The 25,421-nt window shown below is 35.3% G+C and overlaps 1 protein-coding gene across 3 annotated transcripts in view; it reads left to right on the top strand.

Annotated features, from left to right (window-relative positions):
• Positions 1–25,421, top strand: part of LOC145678733 (aminopeptidase N-like) — a 166,124-nt gene that overhangs the window by 124,979 nt on the left and 15,724 nt on the right. For all 3 annotated transcript variants that reach the window (XM_081749180.1, XM_081749179.1, XM_081749178.1), the window contains exons 9-12: positions 11,197–11,392; positions 14,910–15,187; positions 16,627–16,826; positions 24,082–24,252. In XM_081749180.1, the coding sequence (XP_081605306.1) occupies positions 11,197–11,392; positions 14,910–15,187; positions 16,627–16,826; positions 24,082–24,252 (845 nt within the window). The remainder of the gene's footprint in view (positions 1–11,196; positions 11,393–14,909; positions 15,188–16,626; positions 16,827–24,081; positions 24,253–25,421) is intronic.

Below are 25,421 nucleotides of genomic sequence, written 5' to 3'. Positions count from 1 at the left end.
GCCACAATTAGTTGTTAAACTTGGACCACTATTTTGAATCCTTTCTATAGTTGGATTTTTAATATCAATTCCTTTAATTTCTGTTTCATGATCTTTAAGTGCAATAGAAGGGGAAAAGTTAGTGTCTATCCATGACGATCTGAAAGGAATTTATGAGTTACAGGCCTCTCTTTGATAATTCTTCACAAACAGATTGTCTTTGGTGGGAGACATCAAGGTTTCGGATTCCACCCTTCTTAAATCATAATTACTGGTTAAATTCCTATTAGTAGTTAATTGAGCTATTCTTGTAGGCCTATAAGCGCTCATTAAACTAACTCTGTTAGGATCTGAATAAGGCACATGACTTGACACCCCGAGACCACCACTGCACGTCGAAACAGCATTACTTACATCTAAATTATTTCTAACAGTTAAGTAACTTTGCTGTATTTCATTCGAATCAGAGTTAAAACTAGGAATAGCATAATACAAATCAGCTGCCTCGTGTATTCTACGCGTAGCTGAGCTAGAAGGCATATTTAAAGAACTCATCAAACTATCTGAGGTAATTAAAGATTCAACTTCCGCAGTTCTAACAATAATATAGAAAGTTTCAGGTTCTAAACTCATATTGATGGGCGAAAAAGATGGATTTTTTTTAATTTGCAAAATATTTCCCCAATTTTCAAAAAAGAAATGGAGTACAAATGCAAAAATATAAATATGCAACCAGACTACAATAGTACTAATCTACTTCTAACTACTCTCTCACACATACAATCACACACAAATTCATATATATCAAAAATTACTATAAATAATTTCTAACAATCAAGATTATCAAACAATTTATAATCAATTTTATTATTTTATTAATAAGACACAATTGTTGAGGCATGTCATTGATTTTATTCAAAAGATATTATTTTGGTAAAGGAAAGTATATTTAATAAAATTAAATGTTAAGAAACTAAGTGTTATCACGTAACGTAAACACGTGTGTGTGTTTATGTGTTGACATCAATGTTGTGTGTATGTAATGAATGTTCTACGGCTAGACGCTTGCTCGTCAATTCGTAAGATATTGTAATTTGTATTTGTAATGTTTTGAATTGTCATCAGATTGTCACATTGTAACATTGACACACTTTGACTGTGATATAATCGTTGAGTTCGCAGAAATTTGTAAGTCTGAGAATTTGATCACGATGTAATTCGGGTGAAACCAACGTTTTACCAATAGCTGAGATATACAGAAAGTCGACGAGAATGAATTCCAAGATGTCTGGAATCTTCGTATAAAACCTTATAGTTTTTAGAGATTGGGATCAGTCAAAGCAGTCTCGAGGAGCAGTCTTTGCGGATCAGTCTTCGAGCATTTGTCTCTGAGTTGAGTCTAAGAGATCAGTATACGTCGAGCAGTAACATAGTTCCTCATGTCACAGTAGTCACTTCTCTGTGATTCTACATTCAGTATTAGATCAGGAGATCTAATAGTTTGGCAGACCATTCTAGTGGATAATGGTACACAATAGTCAACCATTCTAGACTATTGGCAGCAATATAGAGATCGTCCAGAACATCGATAGCAGTTCCAGTCATCAGCTGTATAAAGGTACGTGTATCTCAGCTATGTTTGAGTTCATCGTGGTTAACTTCCTAGCTGCTTAAAGATATGTGATCTTGCGATTATATTCAGTCGACGATCAATCACAATAGTACACAAGCTTAATGAAAATACAAAGTTTTAATTCAAAGTTAATTAATGTGGTTTCTTTCCGTCATCCTGTACCTACTCATTCTAGATGGTGAGTAGCAGCGATCTTCGACCGTCATTTTACATTTCATCCCCATGCTATATAGGCACGACGGTGGAAGGTTGTTATGGTGGAGATGCGTTCGGTTCGAGACCCGGGATGTGTATTTTAGAGTAGTTCGCACCAGTTTTATGGTGGAGATATTTTGGTTCGATTCCCGAACAGTGCTAAAAGTAGGTCGCACCAGTCTTATGGTGAAAATAGCGATTCCGAAATGGAATAATTTTAGTGTTAAGAATATATTTTATTAGGTTATGGTTAAATTCGGAGTAGATTTAAGTTATTTAGTATGTTAAGAGTTTGTATTATAATCGTTCACCACTCAAAGACGAGATATGGTTCGGATCTCGAATGACTAAAGGCAATTGACTCAAGTGGAATAAGTAATACGTTAACCCTCACCACCCACCCTCACTTCGTAAATTAAAGTTGAATTTAAGTATTAGATTAAATGAATGAAAGAACTGTGTTGACTAGAGCACAGAAAGCGAGTAAGGGAATAAATATTGATGTGAATTTATTTGGTGTGAGGACACCAGAAAGACAAAATACTGCTTGTAGTTACGATAAAATCGCGAGTCCTAAAATTGTTTTGAGTAAAGAACCAGTTTTTAATTTCCCAAGTAGTCCGGTGACGAAATCTGTATCGGAAGACTTTCCTTCAATCATAAATTTAGATCCGAAATTAGTAAATAGTGAAAATAAGAATTTTACTATGGCGTCTAACATTACGTTTTACGCAGATATTAATAAATTGCCTAAATTCGATCTCAAGAACGATAATGACATCGTGTCGTTTTTCGATGAATTCGACGATGCTTGTCAAATGGCAGGCATCGCCGAAAGCAAACGAAAGGAGTTACTGCCCAATATTTTCAAAGGAGTAGGGAGGCAATGGATAAAGTTGTTCCTGAAACGGAGAAACATGGCAGAAATACAGTATAAACAATTGCAGTCTGAAATAGTAGACGAGTTTACGAAATCTAATGTAACTATAGATATTGAAGATAGAATTAAGGAGCGGTTACAGCATGAAGACGAAGCTGTAATTAATTACGTTTATGACATGCTCGTTCTTTGTGAACGACTAGATTCAAAAATGAATGATATCAAGAAGATAGGTATTATAGTTGGAGGTCTACATCCATACTATATGGAAAAGGTAGGAACGCGTGAATATTCTAGCTTAGACAAATTCGTGGAGGATTTGCAAAAGATAGAAAAGAATAAGTGTAAAATAGCAAAGCGTGTGAAAAAGGAATCCGGCAAAGTTACAATTAAAGATCTTGTAAAGAAAATTAGAGAGCAGGTAGAAGATGAGGAGAGCGGATCTGATTCAGATCATGTGGTTGTAAGAAAACATAAAGAAGAAAGTAAGATTAAACAGGAACCTCCGAGTATTACACAAATCGCGGAATTAGAAAAGAAAATAGACAAATTACAGTTAGCATTGTCGGCAAAAACACAAGACGACGAGAAACAAGAGAATAACGCGAGAAAACAAGGGAAAAATCAGTATTATAGGAATAATAAGCAGAATAGAGGTGGTTATCGAAATAATTACCGTGGAAATGGAAATAGAAATAAGAATTGGCACAGTAATAGTGATAGGAATCAAAACAACAATAGAGGTAATAACCGTTATTACAGTAAGCGTGGTAATCGAGGAAATTTTTGGAGAAACAATAGAGGACGTGGTCAGCAAGGAAACTGGCAAGGGAATTGTCAGAATTCGTGTTGTCACCAGTCGTATAATTTCGAAAACCCGAATCAGCAGAGATTTGTGCAAGTGGTACCAGCGCAAGTAAATGGTACTACTTATTATCAAACACCAGGCTCGAGTACTTTAAACGGAACACATCTGTAAATGGGAGAGGCGCATTTACAGGCAATCGAAATGTCCGAATAAGAGAAATAATTGCCTCAGTGAATTTAGACAACAACATGGTATATTTACCATTAGAAATAGATGATAGAAAGATCAAAGCATTACTCGATAGTGGGTCGCAAATTTCAATTATAAACGAGAAATTAGTGCCACCGAGTGCAAAAATAATCCCACAACAAACTAAGATCAAAGGGATCACGCAGAACACGCTGGTAATTAACAAATTAGCCATAATTAAGTTCAAAATTTTAAATCAAACGTTTCATCAGGCTTTTAGAATAATAAAAGACTTCCCATATCAAATGTTGATTGGGAATGACTTTTTGCAGACCCAAAATTGTAGAATTGATTATGGAGCTAGTAAGATTATTGTTCAAAGATTTGGGAAACCAATTAAACATTGTCGAAACGATCAGGAAACCAGAACAGTTTCTGATAATGTTGCAATTAGCATTAAATCAAGTTTAAAGCCAAAATGGGTTCTTGGTTATAGGGTGAAGTTGTTACCAAGAACTAGGACAACTGTCGAGGTTAACCTAGTTAATTCTTGGGAGAACAATGAATTTCTATTAGAACCAGATAAGCTATTAGAGTTACAATATAACATATTTGTACCTAGAGTAATTTTGTCGAATGAAAATAAGTGTTTAGAAGTTATCAATCCGTCAAATAAGACGATCATGTTGACAAAAAATTTAAAAATTGGAGATGCAGAAGCATGCATGAATGAATCGGAATTAAGGAAAGAAGGATTATCAGAGGAGGAAATTGAAGAGGTATTAGAGGCGAGAAAAAACTACGATAAATCACGGTTAAAATTTGGCAATAATACTAAACCAGAAATCAGAAAGAAATTAGAGAAATTGTGCTACGATTACGCAGATGTTTTTGCGTGGCGAGAAAACGAATTAGGAAGAGTCAAGGGAGTAGAACACAAGATAGAGTTGGAAACGGAAGTTCCGTTTCGACGTCAACAATATCCAATACCGATAGCAATGAAGGATAAGGTTAAAGAACAGATAAACATTTTACTCGAACAAAACATCATCGAGGAAAGTAATAGCTCGTATAACTCACCTATGTTGTTCGTAAAGAAGCCAAACGGATCGATTAGGGCCTGTTTGGACTGTAGAATGCTGAATCGGCATGTACGGTTCCATTCCGTGGCGTTGCCGCCTATTCATCAAATTCTTACAAGTATGGGTGGTCACAAATTCTTTAGTGTGTTGGACATTAAGAGTGCCTATCATACGGTATCAATTTCTAAGGACTCTAGGAAGTATACAGCATTCAATATCCCTGGCGTAGGAGCGTATCAATACTCGAAGCTCCCAATGGGTTACATTCAGTCGCCCGCTATATATACAAAAATCATGGCAATGACATTAGCTAACGTTCATCCGGAGGCGGTGTCATTTTACATGGATGATATATTTATATATTTAAATAATCAGGAGAAAATGGTATCTGTGTTACACTCAGTCTTTCAAAGGTTAAGGAAATACGGGTTGAAGTTATCAGTAGAGAAATGTCACTTCATGGAAGAGAAGGTAATGGCTTTAGGTCACATTGTGAGCGAAGCTGGTTACGAAATCAGTCCTAAAGTGATTCAAGCGATAAAAGCTTGTAAGCCACCTACAAGCGCGAAAGAGTTGAAATCATTCCTTGGTTTGACTAATTATGTGAGGAAATTTTGTAAAAATTACGCGGAAATGACATCTAACTTTCAACAATTATTAAGGAAAAATCATAAATTTGGGTGGACGGAAGAACACCAACTTAGTTTTGAAAAACTAAAAGAATCGTTGATGAGTGCACCTTTATTGGCACCTTTCCGTGAAGAGTTGGAAACTAGAGTGTATACGGATGCGTCTACAAAATCAATAGGGGCTGTACTAATGCAGAAACAATTGAATGGAGAGTGGACACCTATAGCGTATTATAGTAGAGTATTGAGACCAAACGAAACACGAAGACATATAGTGGAACTAGAAATTTTGGCCGTGGTTAGTGCTTTCAAAGCATTTAACTATTATTTGTACAATAAAGAATTTGAGCTATACACTGATTGCAGGAGTGTATCAAGAGTTGCTAACTCTATAGATAGCAAACTTACCATAAGTGAAGTGAATAATATTTTTAAATTTTGTTTTTGTGTTTCAAAAACATGCAGCGATAGGAGACGTTGTTCATTAGTGTAGTAGTGTTTTACAACAACAAATCTAGTGTATAATGAAGTGCATTATTTTTATGGAAAGCATCAGTGATATGGTCACTGGTAATAGTGGAAACTATGCAGAGTTAATAAACACTGAGTTGAACTTTGCGACTAACTTCAGTGGAAAGTTTTCAAGAACGAGAACGGAAAAGTATATATATGAGCAATTCCGAGCACAGGAAATGCAACACAACTTCAAGTAGTTATATATGTAACTCAATAGATGGCAGGAGCTCATACTCTGATGAGGACTCTTGAAAAGTATTTTTTTTTAAAACGAAAACAATGGTTGTAAATAAATAATGTTTTGATGATTTCTTTTGAATGTGAAAAATGAATATAAAGATATATACAGGGTGATGGTTGAATATATATGATTATTTTATGTAATATATGTAATTAGTTTTCGGCCAATTTCAAGGAAGAAATTGAGTCGAGAACGGAGTTCTCTTATTTTAAAGGAGGGGCATGTTGAGGCATGTCATTGATTTTATTCAAAAGATATTATTTTGGTAAAGGAAAGTATATTTAATAAAATTAAATGTTAAGAAACTAAGTGTTATCACGTAACGTAAACACGTGTGTGTGTTTATGTGTTGACATCAATGTTGTGTGTATGTAATGAATGTTCTACGGCTAGACGCTTGCTCGTCAATTCGTAAGATATTGTAATTTGTATTTGTAATGTTTTGAATTGTCATCAGATTGTCACATTGTAACATTGACACACTTTGACTGTGATATAATCGTTGAGTTCGCAGAAATTTGTAAGTCTGAGAATTTGATCACGATGTAATTCGGGTGAAACCAACGTTTTACCAATAGCTGAGATATACAGAAAGTCGACGAGAATGAATTCCAAGATGTCTGGAATCTTCGTATAAAACCTTATAGTTTTTAGAGATTGGGATCAGTCAAAGCAGTCTCGAGGAGCAGTCTTTGCGGATCAGTCTTCGAGCATTTGTCTCTGAGTTGAGTCTAAGAGATCAGTATACGTCGAGCAGTAACATAGTTCCTCATGTCACAGTAGTCACTTCTCTGTGATTCTACATTCAGTATTAGATCAGGAGATCTAATAGTTTGGCAGACCATTCTAGTGGATAATGGTACACAATAGTCAACCATTCTAGACTATTGGCAGCAATATAGAGATCGTCCAGAACATCGATAGCAGTTCCAGTCATCAGCTGTATAAAGGTACGTGTATCTCAGCTATGTTTGAGTTCATCGTGGTTAACTTCCTAGCTGCTTAAAGATATGTGATCTTGCGATTATATTCAGTCGACGATCAATCACAATAGTACACAAGCTTAATGAAAATACAAAGTTTTAATTCAAAGTTAATTAATGTGGTTTCTTTCCGTCATCCTGTACCTACTCATTCTAGATGGTGAGTAGCAGCGATCTTCGACCGTCATTTTACATTTCATCCCCATGCTATATAGGCACGACGGTGGAAGGTTGTTACAATATAATATTGCTGCAGCTTCGCACTAGACTAAAACATATGGACCTTGGACATGTGAGAGATCAATTAACCAGCTTTACTCGTAAATTTAAGTTTTTTACTGGTCTATTTTATTCAAAACGGTACGAAGTTACTAAATCTAAGGGCAGGAATAAAGTTGCAAACCACATTTGTCGCACTTCAATTGGATATAAACAAGGTTCTATTCCAACATTCATTTAACCAACATTTTTTTCAATATGTCTGAACAAGGCAATAACAAACTGCACATAGGTTAGTCTAAACAACATTCAAAGTCGCAATTTTTTAATAGAACCTCTCAAGGCTTAATGAAAATCGCAATTACAAGACGATACCAACAATTTATCAACCCTGACTTTATCCCAGCCACTTATAAATTCAAACAATACTCCGACCTACTCAATAATTCTTAAATTTTATCCTCAATTTTTGATCTCTATTTATTTAAGCTGATCAATATATACATGAAAACCGTAGTCCTTATCTAGCCTAACATTTACTTCGCATTAGAATATTCAAACTTGCAAATGGCTTATTAATACTATGACACCCTGTATATTATTCAATACCTTATTAATACGATTTGTGTTGGCGGTTCATAAGGGAAAGCAACATTTAATAATTGTCGCATACATGAGGAATTCACCGGTTCTGTAAATTGTAAGATGCAAACGCGTTCGGAAAATAACTGAACTTATTTTTCCTCGCAACTCAAGAGCAGAAAAAAGTTTAATGTTGCCAACTATCTTACTTGCAAGGCATGTATCAAGACTTAAACGTTGAAAAGGCAATTTATCCTGAAAAAGAAAAACACAAGAAAATATCTAATAGCTTCCACACATCACTCTCACTCATGTGCACTGCACAATTTAACCTGTATCTAATTATGAGAATAGAATTTTCTTGAAATAACCAAAAGAACATATAACTTCAAACAATTATTACAATTTTCAGACTTATTATTTTGCAGGAGGAGAGAAGACTTCTAATAAATTTAATTATCTCTAACAAAATTTATTAAAGGCAGTAAACAGATCAAATTGCAAGATGGTAAGGTTCGACTGTTGCCGTTGCTTGAAAATTCCAAAAATATCAGAATTATTTAGTTCGGAATTCATTCACTCTGTTTTTTAAAAGGCAATTTTTAATTTATTTTATCTCACACTCAATATTCAGTGCAGTGTACATCCAAAACTAACGTCTACAAAAAGTTAAAATTCAATACTTACCAAAACTCATCAGTTACGTACTTATTTCCTTGATACAGGAGAAAAAGATTGCCAATCTTGACTAAACACCCATTCAACTCTCACACAATTGATTAAACATATATTTTAAATTACAAGTTTCTATAGCCGTTATTTAAATTTTCAAAGCATAAATTTTACGTAACTCATTTTAAGCAATCAGAGTCAAATGAACTCGTTTAAATTTGTGCATCTATAAAGGATATAATATTCTCAATGAATTTAATTCAAAGCAATTTAAAGTGTTTCAACAAGCCCTTAATTCCTTACAAAAAACAATGAAAGCTAATACTTATTTGAAGAAATTACTTCTTGCATTTTATAGCCTTTTTAAACTTCATTCAAATACTACTCTTTTTACCATTTTTATCGTTTTCAAGTTACGCTGTTTTATCAGATTTAATCAATAAATTCATCAGTTTTAAGGGATGATAATTCACTTCGTAAGAAAATTTAAAACAGGTTTGGAAACTTCACGCACACAAATGCAGAAAAAAGAGAAACAAAATAACAAGTTTTAAAGAGAAAACCCTGTTTCTCACCACGAGTCTAATATCATTACCCATACCTTTATCTTCCCTATCATCCCTGTCAGTATATTTAACACCTTTTACAACGACAGGTTTAAGAACCAGGTTTTATAATCTTTATTCTTTTTATTGCATTATATTTACTAAACAAGTTTAATTCGGACGCTATATTTAGATTGATTTCAACAAAATCCACCCTTTGTTTCACCTGATTGAGCAAAGCCTTTAGAAAAGTTTTGTTAAAAAGAAGTAAATTCCACGTGTTTAATTTCATGCTAATTTAGAGTTTTAGATACATATCGCAAAATTATTTACTCAATTTTTCCTTTATCCTGTTTTACCCCCCACACACACAGCATGCCGGAAGACAGAACCGAACTTCGTATAACAAAATACACTAAAAAGAATTCCAGCTGCTCCGCCTCAATTTTGCTTTCTCTTGTGAACAAACAACAGTTCCGGAGCTCGCAAGCAGCGGGGAAAAGAAGGCGTGGTGAAGCGCACCAAGCAGAAAGTCAACTACTACTGCCATCTGTTATTGAATAAGAAAACATTACCACTTGCAATAAGATTCACAATACGATTATTTTCTTCTAAAAAGAAGAAAGCAAATATGTGACTACACATCACATACCGTATCGAACAGTGAGGTTTTGCGTATGCGTAACAGAAGTACTAGATCCCACTATAGACAATAACTTAGTCGTTGTAGCTTACAACCAAAGTCTTAAATCTTGATCAATAACTATGTTTATGTATTAAAACTTATTGGGCATCAGCAATAACAACATCTTCAAGTCCTCCCCGCTGGTACAATGGCTAGCGCGATCGTCACGGGTACTATTCCCGATGGGAGAGCATTGGAATTTGAAAATTTAACCGTGGTTCGGATTCCAATTTAAACTGTAAGTCCACATCTCGTATAACTTGAGTGCTGAAAAAAAGATTGCAAACCCCAACAAAATTCGGTAAGTAGAAATATATTCATTGATGCGGGGGAAGGGGCCGAAGGAACAGTTCCGAAAGTATAGCCTAGGGCGCAGGAATCAGTTAATCCGGTCCTGGTAGCAAACATATATGATTGGAAGCAAGGATGTTATAAAATAGAGGATCTGCCCATACAACAAAATTGTGAAGCCATACGTCACAGTTTTGCCACACCTACTCTGCTCACTCCGCACCACTAAGATCGCAATGTTTCGAGCCAACAATCGTGGTGGAAGCTAGAGTAGCCAATCAGACGTGCCGGCTCAGGCGATGCTCGATTGTTTTTCGGCTTCATTGAGTTCATATGTTGAAGATACGTATGGGCAGATTCTCTATTTTATAACATCCTTGACTGGAAGCGTGTCTTCCTGTTTCGCCGAATGCCTTTGGCAGACGGCCATGTTCGGCGAATCAGGAATTCCTGTTTAGCCGAATGATGTTTGGCCGAAAACTAGTTAAAGGGAATTCATACTCAGAAAGGGATTTTTCCCAGCAAAGTCTAAACTTTTTGTAGCTCGATTTGCAGGGCGTTACCACTTTTCATGGAGGGTTAAACTGATTATGAAACAAAACATTCCACTTCCTATTAAACGCAGATTTTTTCCACAAAGTGTTTAAATTAAAGGTAATAACTTTCCCTTGACTGTTATACCTCATTAACTGTATTTAAGGCGGCCAAAGCAGTTAGAGATCCAATAATTGCTTTATTATTCGATATAATTTCAGTACTTTCTTGGTAAGATAAAAGGATTGTGTAGTTTTAAAAAAATCTTATTATTGTCGGCCATGATAATTGAGCTTTCAAAGTTCTGCACAATTCACTACATCATTCCAGGTGTTGCCAATATTTATAAAAAATTATTTGACAATTCAATCTAATAATTATTAACATAAAATAATTGGAAGAGTGTAATCTGAACGTGGAAGCATAGGATAGACAAGAGAAGTCAGGGATCCGGTGTGAATGATATTGAAGGCCGTTCTAAATTAGAAAACTTAAAACATATAACAAATTTATATTACTGTTATTTCTTTCAGGAGGAATTTGTGCTTCAAACATTCAACGTAAACAGGAGTTCCGATTCTTCCTTATGGTGGATACCAGTGGGAGCTACCAAACAAAATTCTACAAATGACACAGAACCTTTGCTATGGATGAAACAAGAGAAATCACTCACAATAAAAGATATGGCGCCCAAAGATCAATGGATACTTATAAACATCGATCAGCTTGGTATGTTAAATTTAGATACACAAGATCTGGAGTAAGATTTTCGAATATATCTATAAACTGCCTGATGCCTTTTGATTATCTATCTGTGACTTTATACTATTAATTCATTTTTGTATACAGTAATTTTTATCGACTCAAGAAATTCATATACTTGCCACTTACATACTTGTATATATATACTAGCTGAAATACCCATTCTGCGCATGGGGGCTGAATTGGAGGTCAATACCTGCGTGAGTATCGCCATTCATCTTAGTGACCGCGAAAATTATGGATTTGACACTAATATCGGTCATTTTGGATTATTTTTAGATGTCTCGATATCTCACCACCACCACCACCACCCCGGTGAATCCCAGCTCGCAGCCGAATGGAGTGAATTTGGAAGTTAATGCGATCGGAGTTTCAGCATTGATCTCAGCGACCACGAAAACTATGAATTTGACACTATTGGTCATTTTCTACTACTTTTACATGTCCTGGTAAACGACCATGAACACTAGAGATAATACATATAGGGAACACTAGAGACAATGCAAATTCTCACACATCCATCCTGCTCCGAAATAGAGTTGCCATATTTTTTTTCGTAAATTTTACATTTTGTGTTTAATTTTACGTTATACGTTATTTTTCAGTAGAACAATCTTTTTGTTTCGTTTTCTTGATTTAAATAAAAGAAATTATACTTCTGGATATTTTTTTAAGTCTTTATAAGTTAATATGATTTTTTTTAATTCGAAGAGCTGATTTCTCACATACTGTTAACAAAGCAACCCAACGATGTAACTTAGTATTCAGAAAGAAAATGCAACTGATTGCTTTATTTATCTCCTATTTAACAGGCCGTATGATTAAAAATAATTTGGTTTTCAGCATCTTAGCCTCCGTCTGTCAACATCGTTTCCGATCATATTGTGGTGTTGATTAATTTCGATATATTGATGCCAGGAACAAAGGCTACTGTGAACTAATAAAAGCAGAATATACTGATGTCAGAAATAGAAGCTAGAAGCTATTATGAACTAATTAAAGCAGAATATACTGATGTCAGAAACAGAAGCTATTATGAACTAATTAAAGCAGAATATACTGATGTCAGGACCAAAAGGCTACTGTGAACTAATAAAAGCATAATATACTAATGTCATGAACAGAAGTTACTGTGAACTAATAAAAGAAGAATATATTGATGTCAGAAATAGAAGCTATTATGAACTAATTAAAGCAGAATATACTGATGTCGAAAACAGAAGCTATTATGAACTAATTAAAGCAGAATATACTGATGTCAAAAACAAAAGCTATTATGAACTAATTAAAGCAGAATATACTGATGACAAAACCAAAAGGCTACTGTGAACTAATAAAAACATAATATACTGATGTCACGAACAGAAGCTAGTGTGAAATAATAAAAGCAGAATATATTGATGTCAGGAACAGAAGCTACTGTAAACTAATAAAAGAAAAATATATTCATGTCAGAAATAAAAGCTACTGTGAACTAATAAAAACAACCTATACTGATGTCAGAAACAGAAGCTACTATGAACTAATAAAAGCACAATATACTGATGCCAGGACCAAAAGGCTACTGTGAACTAATGAAAGCTTAATATACTATGTCAAGAACAAAAGCTACTGTGAACTAATAAAAGCACAATATACCGATGTCAGGAACAGAAGCTACTGTGAAATAATAAAAGCAACATATTTAGCTCCTGATGTCAGAAACAGGAGCTACTATGAACTAATAAAAACACATTATACTGATGTCAGGACCAAAGGCTACTGTGAACTAATGAAAGCAGAAAATACTGATGTCACGAATAGAAGCTACTGTGAACTAATAAAGTAGAACTGCAAGTGGTTGTGAATTTAAGTGTGTCCGGATTTTTTGAATGTATATAAAAGGAGATGAGGCACTGTTAAGAGATGCAAAGTCTTCAATTAAATAGAATTAAAATGCAATAAAGATTTGTGTAATCTAATATACTTGGTTAGATGAATTTGAGTTTAACGTCCCTTCTAGCAGCGAGGCTATCCCCTGATTTCTATGTTTTTTTCTGTGATATGAAGATGACTTACGAATAATCGAAATTTCTTAAATTCAGTACGTCCTTTTTTAGAGTAAAGTTATACGACACGTGGATCTGCAGTTTAAGAGGCCTAATCACTGCGAAATTAAAATACCGCTAATTTTACAGTAATTATATCATATCTTCAAATAGATAAAAGGTTATCGAAATGTGGAATAAGAGAGCCCTAGACATTTTTATTTCATGAGGTAGCGTTATCACATGACACCGAGTAGCTTTCTCTTTGCAGCCATTTAGAAACGCGAAAATAAATTCCGATTTTCTAAATGGCTGGAAATCGAAAGCAGATAATTGAGTCGTAATAACGATATCTCATATAAAATGATATTGTCTAGGGCGCTCTTGTTCCACTTTTCGATTATCTTTTATCTATTTGAAGAAATCACATAATTACTGTAAAATTAGCGGTATTTTAATTTTGCCGTGATGGGGCCTCTTAAGGTGGGATCTAAATCACACGCGGAAAGAAATGTGTTTGTTTTTCTTATATATACATATATACGTGTGTGTGTGTGCCTTGCATTTTGTTTTCGATACAGTCATTCTTTTGTATCTCAGAATGAACATATCTAAACATATCTAAACACACACACACACATATATATATATATATATATATATATATATATATATATATATATATATATATGTGTGTGTGTGTGTGTGTGTGTGTGTGTGTGCGTGTAGTTCAGTTTACACCTTTAATTGCATATTAATGTTTCATATAGGCCTAATGTTCGTACTGAGAAAGAGATATTAAGCTACAAACGAAGAAATGTATTAAACTTTGGATTTTTCAACCGTTTACATGACTTTATATTAAGAGCAAAACGTATGAATCATCGCAATAATCTTTCTTGCTCCCATTTCTTAAACAGAATTTATTTATGAAATTCGAAACAAAATTATCTTTCTGGAAAACTTCGTTCGAAGATAACTTAGCTCCAAAAGGAAACTACCGTTTGTGGACATTTTAATGACAAATGACTATCATATATTAGTCTTATTTATGAAATATTAACAAAATCACCTGGGTTGTATTTGAGAAAATCGTAGGGGAAAACTCACCCCAAGGTTAAACTACTCCTCGTGAATTTTTATCGGGACAAATGAGTTATATCATATTGATAGTTTTTTTTTTTTTTTTTTAATGAAATATAAACAAAATCGCCAGGGTCGTTTTAGAGGAAATCATCCGGGAAAATCTAACTCCATAAATAAACTATCCCTTCTGAATTTTTCCTAGAAAAACGATTTATACCTTATTATAGAGCTGTTAGTGCAACATCAATTTATGATATATGAATAAAATCGTTAGAGCCGTTTTAGAGACAAACGCAAATTTTGATTTTCACCTCTCAGCAAATAATGGGAAATATAAGTCATTTATATCTAATCATCATCTATTATTTCAGGGTTCTATAGAGTAAATTATGATCTGGACAACTGGAAGCTATTAATTGAACATCTAAGCAGTGACAAATATAATGATATTTCGTCAATCACAAGAGCTCAACTCATTGATGACAGCCTAGAACTCGCTAGAGCTGGGAAACTAAGTTACGACGTTGCTATGAACCTTACAATATATCTGAGCAGAGAAAAGGATTATGTTCCATGGCTGTCGGCACTCAATAACTTCGAATACTTAGATATAATGCTTAGAAACAGCTACATATACGGAAAGTTTCAGGTAAGGTGAACATGTAATATTAAATAATATTAAATCTCTTAAAACACAGGTGTTTTTGTATAGAGATTAGCAGAAAGACTACCTGGATAAATCTAATTAAATGATTTATATATTTTATTTACTTATACTGGACGTTATACAGAGAAAACTGACTCCAATGGCAGAAGCCTTTAGCATAAGTACTCGATCTTTGCAAAGGAAAGGCCAGATTTATGGGAAATATTTGGAAGATCGTGTAAACTTTTTCTCGTTCAAAAGAACTTGATGATATAATATTAATTTCACTGTAGTTAAGTTTACTCTTCACACACAGCTATCCTTATATAACTTTTCACAGTTTTAAAATTGAGTCAAAAATGGTCAATTTATCCCAAATCATACATACAATTTGTTGGGCAGAACCTTTAGTAACCACCGCACTGGAATCTAATTTGGTACCCCAAGTTCTTAGCTCTTAAAATAAATTTTCCACAAGTAAGTCACAGTCTCGAAGCTTATCCAAAGCACTTTTTTAAAATGAAATATTCACATTTTACATGTCAAAGAGTATTCTTACATAAATCTTATGACTGTATATAGTATACAGAGTTTCAAAACATTAATGTAATAATAATGGGTAATATTTAAACTCACATACCCACCCTTTGAAGCGGAATTTCAAAAAACTTTGTCTTCCCTATAGAGTAGGTTCTAAGGTGAAAATTTGTTGAAAATTTCAATTTCCTAGACCTGTAATTTGTACAAAATTTCAACAAACGATTTCATCTACTATGGGTAGTGAAGAAAGAAAAACATTTAATTCCCTTTCCATTCCGTTAGATATTTATTTTCATAAAACTCATTACCCATAGTAGATTACTATTTTAGCTAATTTCGTTTCCACAAGCATTTTATCAATTGGAATATATGCAAGCATTGCAATGTGTACAAACATAACACGACTACAGAGTGCACACAGAGATTCCAGTCTCTTCCAAACATCCAATGCATACAAACAGCATATTTCCACCATCACAGATTTTAGATTATCGATAAGATAACCAACTGAAAACACTGTCTGAAATTAATTAAATAATATATCGGAACTAATTACTGAATATTTTCGTTTAATTCTTTCGCGGGCAAGTGCAACTTCATATACATATCAAACACTAAAGAATACCTTGCCTTTAGTAACGGCGAAACCGACTTTTCCCTCACTCCTCACCCTCCTACAAAACTTTTTTTTTTTAAATCCTTTTCATAATTTTAGGTTGGCTCTGAAATTCGGGGAACTTCGCACCGCGGGGTAAGCAGGACCGTTATTGCCGTCTCTCATGCCTGCTATTTCTATTCTTCTCAGGATCCGGTATTTTTTAGTAAGATATTGTTCTCTATCACGTACTCACAGCAAGATAATAATAATAATAATAATAACCAAATATTATATTCTATTTCAGAATTTCACTGTAACCTTGCTTGAACCAATTTTTAATGATTTGGGTTTTGATAAAAAGGACTCGGACTCCGAAGTTCAGCAATTACTCAGAGTAAACATATTGCATTGGTTATGTCATCTTAACTATAAACCATGCTGGACGTGGGCACAAGACTTATACAGCAATTGGATGAAATCTACTTCACCAGATACGGAAAATACGTAAGTACAAACTAACATTTCTGCTTCTGCTTTTGTTATACATATGTGTCCTGTATCTATAGTGTCGAATCTTACGAAACGACTTGGATTGAATCATACATTTTGTGGCAGTTAAAACTTCTAAAAGAATAAATCAATTCAATATATCCCTGAGAACGTAATGTGCTGCTCTTTATAAAACATCTAAGAGTGAAGTTATATATAAGCGACGAAAAACTAGTACCAGAACTAGCCTAACACCGGGTAACTCTGCCTCTGGTCTGGATTCTGTTTGAAAGTGACTGCAAGAGTTGTTACTGGTATGGCAATCAATGTTAATTTTTTCATTCATAACTACGTAATTCCAGTCCCATTAGTACGGAGAAGCATATTGTTACATTTCGCCAGCTGCTCCAAGTAGTCTCATAGATTTTAAGTTGAATTTAAATCTGTGAATTTCAACACAGATACGATGGGATCCCTGAATGTTCTCAAATTAATGCTCAAATACTTTGTACTTTGAACATGGCAATTGTTATCTTCAAAGACTGGGGAGTTTACTGCATTCAACATAATCTGTTTTAAAAAAAATATCAACAATGGTCACTGAGAATACACAAATAAACATTCTAGTTCATATTAATACTTACTTATTATAGAAGTACACCAAAGTTATGATACGAGAAACATTCCTACGCCGTCACGAGCCTTGTTCACCGTGAACTATATCACCCTCCACACACTCCAGGGGAATGCTTCATTGGACTTTCAATGCACTCGAAGCCTTGTGTAATTTGAATACAGACACAAAATGTGACTCGTCGGATTACACTACGCGTATCTGTCTAGTGTCCATCATGGGCGCCAATCCTAGGAGGTTGAAGGGGCCCGAGAAGTTCGCTTGGGCCTATATATTTATATTAAAATCCTAACTGATGTCTTGTTAGATGATATCTGAGAAACATGAACGCTCCTCCTCCCTTCAAACGTTTACAGAAGTGGCGCCAGTGGCAGTGGCGTAACTAAAGGCTTGGGGGCCCTTCCGCAGACAGTGTGGTGTGGGGCCTCTTTCTACGTCCTATTTCATGATTTGGGGGCCCCTCTGCAATGCGGGGTTTGCGGGGCCCTTATTTACGCCCCTGGCCAGTGGTGTCTGTGTTCTCGACCTGATTGAAAACGTGTAGCTTTATGCGTATTGCTGAGAGGCAGTCTCTTAAGTGGTACTTCGGTCCAAATGTGCACTGTATCAAATTGTCTTGGCAATGTTCTTTTTCAAATTGATAGCAATACACCTGCATTCACGAAATGTCAGGTTTGGAAACTCTTTTCCTTCAGGGTCAGGCGTGTAATTCGTCGGCGATTCTTCCAGGTTAGGATCTTTTCGTGACCACAATCCTGATGCCGTTCTGCTTTCTTAGATCATTCCTTGTACACACGTTGGACATCAAACAAATCGAGTAACTTCATTTACTGTAACCTACGAGTACACATAAACAAATAGGTCCTTTCTTGGCATTCTGTTTACATCTTTGCTTCGGCCCATCTTAACGAGCTGCTTCCATTCAATCGACTGGGCAACTACTAACTGCAGTAATAAATGCTCCTGTGTCAGCGGTGGACCAGTGGTGTGTGTGTGTGTGTGTGTGTGTGTGTGGTATCAAAATAAAAAGATTAAACAAAATTCAGTTCTGGAAGTAGAGTCGTCCACGAAAATAACTACAACATTATATCTTTCTTGGAATGATCTGCTCTACTTGATTTCTTCTTCTCTTTGTCTGATAAAGCATCAGCGAGAGCTCTTAATTCATTGTTGCTTGGTTTGTTTAATTTACCAGAACTCATCTATACACTATCCGTTCGTTTGGAACACAAAAACAATGTGCCGTCCGTGCGGCAAAGAAAAATCTCAAGAACTACGTAATGAATCACCATCAATTTTAGCCATGATGTAAAAGATCAAAGTCAGAAACCGAGTTCGTTTATAGACGTAATATTCAAACCGGAAGTGGTAGAAAAGGCGTATTTTGGAATAAGATCATCTTCGCTCTTAATCCCATGTTCAAACCGGAAGTGTCAGAATTCAACCATTTCTAGTTTTAACGTTCATCGCTATAGAGTAAAATCGGTGATAGAAAGCGAGAAGCGGTTTTGTGCAATGAATTAAACATCGCTAGAATATATGTTCCATATCCACCCATATCTCTCTTCTAAAACCGGAACTGGTAGAAATCCACTACCACTTCCGGTTTCAGTAATAGCTCTTTTGCTGCGAAATTCAACTTTAGCTGAACTGATCATTTTAGCATTTGGCTGCGAAATTCGACTTTAGTTCCCAACGTCTATTTTTGTACACACTTCGCTCCGATGTTTGACTTCAGTCGCTTATTGTATATGGAATCTTTGGTAGCGATAATGTGTTGCATTCTGCTACCAACTGATACCGATTTCTTTCAATCAAGCAGTGAAATACGAATGATTACGAGAGCCTTGTTTCGTTCTGTTGAGACTTGTTTGCGTGTTTGACGCTAGCTAATTAGAGCGAAAAACTTACGGAGTTGAAATATTCACATGTTATGTGATATCACTTATTGGGCAATAAAAAGGATTAAAATTTGAAATGATAAGCATTTATACAATTTATGTATTTCAAATATAGAGTTTTAGCACTAATTGTGCACAATATTATCCCTTGTAAATTTGAAATATACCGTACACAAGACGTGACTTCTATTTTTATATGTGATCTGCTATATATAATAAATTAGAATAATAAAAAAACTAAAATTTGTAGAATTACTTTAATATAAAATGTATTAAAATCAAATTTTAAGAAATGTTTCTTTTCGGGAATCATCCGAAAATTTAATTTCGCAGTAAAAGGCTTAATTGAGAAAATATCTCCATAGGGACATTTTCGGGAGCTAAATAAGATATAAAGGTAACTAAGAAAGTTCTGTCGCTTTTTGTTGAGGTCTGTGTTCCATTGGGCCTCACACCGTGAGTTGAGTGCGAATGGAGATAAACCGAACGTCAGTTGTTGATGTGGGTATATCCAACATACTACCTGGTTGTGGCAGTTCAGTTACACCCTGAACTTGCGTAAGGATGGGGCGAACATGGGACCTCCATAGAGCGTCATAATGGCGTGTATGCTGTACGAGTTCAAACTGGGGTCAAACACCGCTGCAGTGGGATGGAAGATATGCCAGGCTTTTGGTGAGGGTGATGTGACTACGCGGACAGTGCAGCAGTGGTTTAATAAGTTTAAGGACGGTGACAAAATACTCGAAGACGCACCACGTGACGGAAGATCAACACATGTACAAAATTAAGATCTTCAGGCAGCAATTAAGGTGAATGTGGCCATAAATGTGAGGAACTGAGACTACAATTCAGTGTGAATGGAGAAACCATTCGGCAGTGCTTCATCAACTTGGAAAGAACTACAAGTTGAGTCGATAGGTCCCACATGATTTGACTTCGGGCCAGAAGGCAACGCGAGCAGACACCTGTGTTTCTTTGCTGTCTCGTCTGAGGAAGGAACTATATCTGGACAAGGTGTTGACATGTGATGAGAAGTGGGTCCTGTACGAATCCCCACGGCGCCATCATCATTGGTTAGCATCCCATGAACCGATTCCAAAACAGCCGAAACCAGCACTGCACCAGAAGAAGATTCTCCAGTGTGTTTGGTGGACTGATCGCGGCATAGGAAACTGCTGCCAGCTGATCAGAGCATCAATGCAATTGTGTACTGTCAGCAGTTGAGCCGTGTTCAAGAAAAACTCAAAACTCTGGAGCCAGCACTTCTGAATCGCAAAGGGGTTCTCCTGTTACAGGACAACGCTAAGCCCCACGTGACTAGGATCAGCCGGGACACCATTCTACGTCTTGGATGGGAAACACTATTGTATCCGCCATACTTCTCGAACATTGTACCGTCCGATTATCACTTGTTCCATTCCTTAGACAATCACCTTAGAGAGTGCCAGTTTAAATACCTAGAAGGGGTGCAAAATGCACTTGATATCTTCTTCCCTTCACGGCCCACCAAGTTCTACCGCGATGGTATCCATGGCCGTCCAGAACGTTGGCAGAAGGCCGTCGATGCTGATGGGGACTATTTTTGATCTTCCAGGTACGTCTTAGGTGACATATTGATTTTGGAAGGTGGTGGGCGGGTGGTGGGGACTGAACTTTCTTGGTTACCTTTATATTTAAAATTTCTAAACCACCATTAGCAGCAGTCAAATTAAATCTTGAACCAAAACGTTTTCATCTGTTGCTGTATTTTTCGAGATGATTTTCAAAAACCTTGCAAAAAGCCAATTAAATTTTCAACTAGTATCACCAGAGTGAGTAATCAGAGTAAATCATCCTGAAAAATATGGAGATATTTGCATTTATTCTGCTCAAAAATTTATTATTAATAAGTATTCTATGATTAAGGAATTGAAATGGAAGAACAGGAAAAAGGGCATTTCCATTATCATGACATGCAAACAAAATTCTTTCACAAAGTATACACGTGACACTGTTACTTATTTCTATTTAGATGTTTGTGGTAGTGTTTCTAATTTATTTCTGATAAATAAAAGAAAATGCAGTGATAGCATCACATAAAAAAGTTTCCGCGCTTACAATATAACTTAGTCCATCAGAGTTTACTTTCCTGACTTCTTTCCATCCTTTCTAAGCGACTATAGGTTCCACTTAGGCTGTCGTTTGAAATGACAATTAAATATGCACAGATTTTAAGAGTCAGTGGCTGAACTAATTACCCTATTTTGCGCAGCGTAGCAGCCGGACACAGCTTAATATATTATCGGCAACAGGCTATCATCAGAGAAAAAGTGACAAACATAATAATGCTGACTAAATAAAAGAAGGTATTAATTATTATGATATCTGAATAGACGATTATTTGAAAACGAAATTTATAAAACTCCTCGATCAGATAAAATTCATTATTATTTATTTATTTTCTTTTAATTCCCTGTAATTAATATATCAAACCCTAGATCACTGCAGTTGTTAGCTCTGCAAATCGAAAGGAGAATCAAATAATTTTGAAATTAAAGAAGGAAGCTCGCTCTTATGAGTATTATATTGTTTTCTACAAATAAATTAAATTACTAATCTCACTATTATGCCTGCGATGAGCGAAAGAGTAAAATAATTATTATACAAATTAATTTCAATAAGTTTTGCGCAAATGGGTATAATATCTTTATTAGCTGCAATATAATGATGAAATTTTAGGTGATCCTTTGGCTTCAAAATTGTAATACTTAAGTTTTCCTATCGTTCACACTTAAATCACAATGGACACTGAAGTGACCTGACAATGGTCAGTAGTGGAATTCCTGTACAAAACCGATGTTGAATCAGCCACATGAATTCATAGGAAGTTACTTCCGGTTTAGGGGATCACACATTGGACCGCGCCAGTATCCAACGTTAGTTGCAGCGGTTTAAAAAACCTAGACTTTCCAGATCAGGCCAAAAAATTACGGCCTCCTTTTACAGCGATTAGTGCGGTGTCATTTTCGTAGACTTCTTGGAACATGGCTCAACGATTAACAAGGAGCATTATTATTTGTCTCCTTATAAGGCACAACGTGGTCTCCAGACCAAGAGACTGAAGGTACAATCCGCGGCAAAAAAACCTGCAACATGAACATATAAGTTAATTGTGAAATGAAGAAGTCTTTTGCTCCAAAATAAGTGTGCACGGGAGGAGGCCGAGGTTTATCCTGGCGTGATTCGTTCCACTTAGACGTTATGTTCATTCCCTGTGCTGTTAGGCGTAGTTTCACAATAAACTTACATCCTCATGTTGCAGGTTTTTTGCCGCGGATTGTACAAGGTAAAATAATCAAACTCCATCATAACAACTACGATGACACAGCAGAAAATCACGAAAATGGGACGACAAGTCGTCCCTTAGCCTCTCTATAGTCCGGACCTGGCTCCTTCGGATTTCTTCCTGTGGTCATCTAAAGGCCTACCTGCGAGGAATAACATTCGATAGTGACAAGACTCACATTTCTTGTGTAAAACAATGGCGTAAAATTCAGCCACCTGAATTTTACCGAAGGCCCGAAGTGCATTCAATGCATGGAAAGAATGTTGGATGAGATGCATCACAGCAGCAGATGGAGGCTACATTGAGTGACATGATCTTGTAGCCAGAGGTTTAAAATATATTCACCTAAAATTTCATCATGTTTCAACTAATAACAATAATGTTATAGCCATCTGTGCATAACTTCTTGAACCCCTCTTGTATAATTGGGAGTCTTGTAAGAATAGAAGGGACAGTGCCTTATGTTCACTGTTTCCTGAGTGAACATAAGGCAAAACTAAGTGATAATTTTACACATTTTTATTATTTCTACACTTTAGTTTCTTAGTTGTTCTACCTCATTCAACCGCAATTCTTTGTACTTGTCGGATAATAATCAAATTTTGAGGGAAAATGGGTCCAGGATATTATTTATGACTTTTTATAATTAATTACCTTTGGCTAAACTTGTACCTTTTGCCTTCAACACCGTTTAATTAAAATTGAACTTTCACAGGGGCAATTATATCAATAATGCCGTTAAAGTCAATTACTTATCTTGCGAAGCCTTTTTATAACATTCGCATATTTTTAAATGTTTTTTTCTTCTTTTAAACTTTTTGGGAGGGGGAGAGTACAAACTTAAATTATAATAATGCACTACATTTTATAAATAATTGTAATAACGATGTTAGAAAAAGATACAACTGCTACTCGCAGCAGCGTGTCGTTAATATGTGTTAATAACCTTGACTCCATTAAAATGCACAGACTTCAAAATGTTTCAAAAAAACACATTGTAAGCTATATTTACTGTAGGTAACATGCATCCAACGTTAATAACAATGTCAATAATAAATTTTTCCTTTCTAATGGCACTACTACATTCCTTTCTACAAAAAAATTTAAACACTTATTACAGAAAAGGTAGATATTTCTTTTTTAAAACGAAGTTTAAATTCAGTTACGAGACCTTTAAAATATCAGGAACGATTTGATTTAAAGTAACCGCCACTGATAGTCGATAAAATGGCTGCTTCGGTATAGAGACGAAAGCTGCTGATGTCATTGGTCAGCCCTTGTTTGTTTCTTTTCAGTTTGTAAATTCAAAGTGTGCCTCATGTATTTCACGATAGTTTGCTGTAAATGCTTATTAGACAAACCTAAAATTAAAAGATCACTTTATGTGTATTTCAATCTTTCTTATAGAATACCTGTCGATCTACGACGTGTGGTCTATTGTACTGCTATAAAGAGAGGCGAACACGAAGAGTGGATTTTTGCGTGGCAGCGTTATCTAGCTGAAAATTCGTCAACAGCCGACTCATCCGTTTTACTGCACAGTCTTACCTGCAGCCACGAACCATGGATTCTTAACAGGTAAGCAACAAAGAAGTCTATTGACTCTTTCCCAATTCAAATAAATCCATCATTTATATTCTTTTGCTACAGACATTGTACTGAAAAACAACCAGAAAAGTTGACTGTGGTTTGTCCTATGCATTCGAACAATAAAAATGCAGAATATGTTATAGAGAACCAGATGTTGCCTCAGAATATACATGTTACATAAAGAACTTCACAAAATGTGTAGCGCACAAAATAAAAACAGAGGTATGGACGTATCAAGAATTACTCCTGCGTAGTTCAAAAAATTTAAACTTAATTGCACAAATAATTGCTGAGTCTTGCCTTATTCAAAACATAATAATGGTAGAAACGGTAATACGTAATTTCCTTATGAAGCTTGTCGATTTTATGTTTTGAAGTAAAAACTTCAGAGGAATCTTTAGTTCTATATATTTTCAACGAACTTGAAAGTTCGTTACTGAATTCTCTATGGCTGTCTGTTATTTGCGAATTTTTCAATTTTGAACCCTGCATTCGATAGAGCATCAAAAACTATCTGAGAAAGTGGTGGAATTTTTCGCGTCACTCTTACCGTTCCCGAGATATTCGCCAAAAAATGGCCTATTTTCGGAGATTTAAGGATTGCCATATCTCGGGAGCCGGAAGTCATAGAGAGATGATATTTTGCTAATTTTAGCGAAAAACAGAAGAAGGTGCGGATAAAAGAATTTACTTTTAAGGAACAATCACAGTTATCCTTCCTGCTTCATCTCTCCGTTCTTTTTAAGTTCGTTCTGGAAATGCTCTTGGAGCATTCTCAACTAATTTCTTGTAAGTTCTATATTAACTTCTCTAAATCGTAAATTCTAATTTTCTTAATTAATTATTTTTAAAAATTCGCTTGGCACATTGCACAAGAAATTTGCCATAGAGTACTAAATCTTCTTCTTTCTCACTTCAAACATAGGTTGCTGGGCAACATGGAAATTTTAAAACTTTTCTTTCCTTTAGGAGACTTGTTTTATACTTTGATAAGGTCTCTTTCTCGTAACTGGATCTAGATATTTTATCCTTGGTTTTTCTTCTGCCTTTCCCTCTATCAACACTCTGATCCAAATCGGAGTGCCGAATAAAATGACCAAGCATGCTGTTTCTTCTTTTTCCTTTTATCTTCATGATCTATCATCCTTTATTAGCTT

The sequence above is a fragment of the Thermobia domestica genome, chromosome 2, assembly GCF_964235325.1.
Source record: "Thermobia domestica chromosome 2, izTheDome1.hap1.1, whole genome shotgun sequence".
In the NCBI taxonomy this organism is placed as follows: Eukaryota; Metazoa; Arthropoda; class Insecta; order Zygentoma; family Lepismatidae; genus Thermobia; species Thermobia domestica.
The sequence above is the reverse complement of the archived record's forward strand: the minus strand, read 5'-3'. Positions and strand labels throughout refer to the sequence as shown.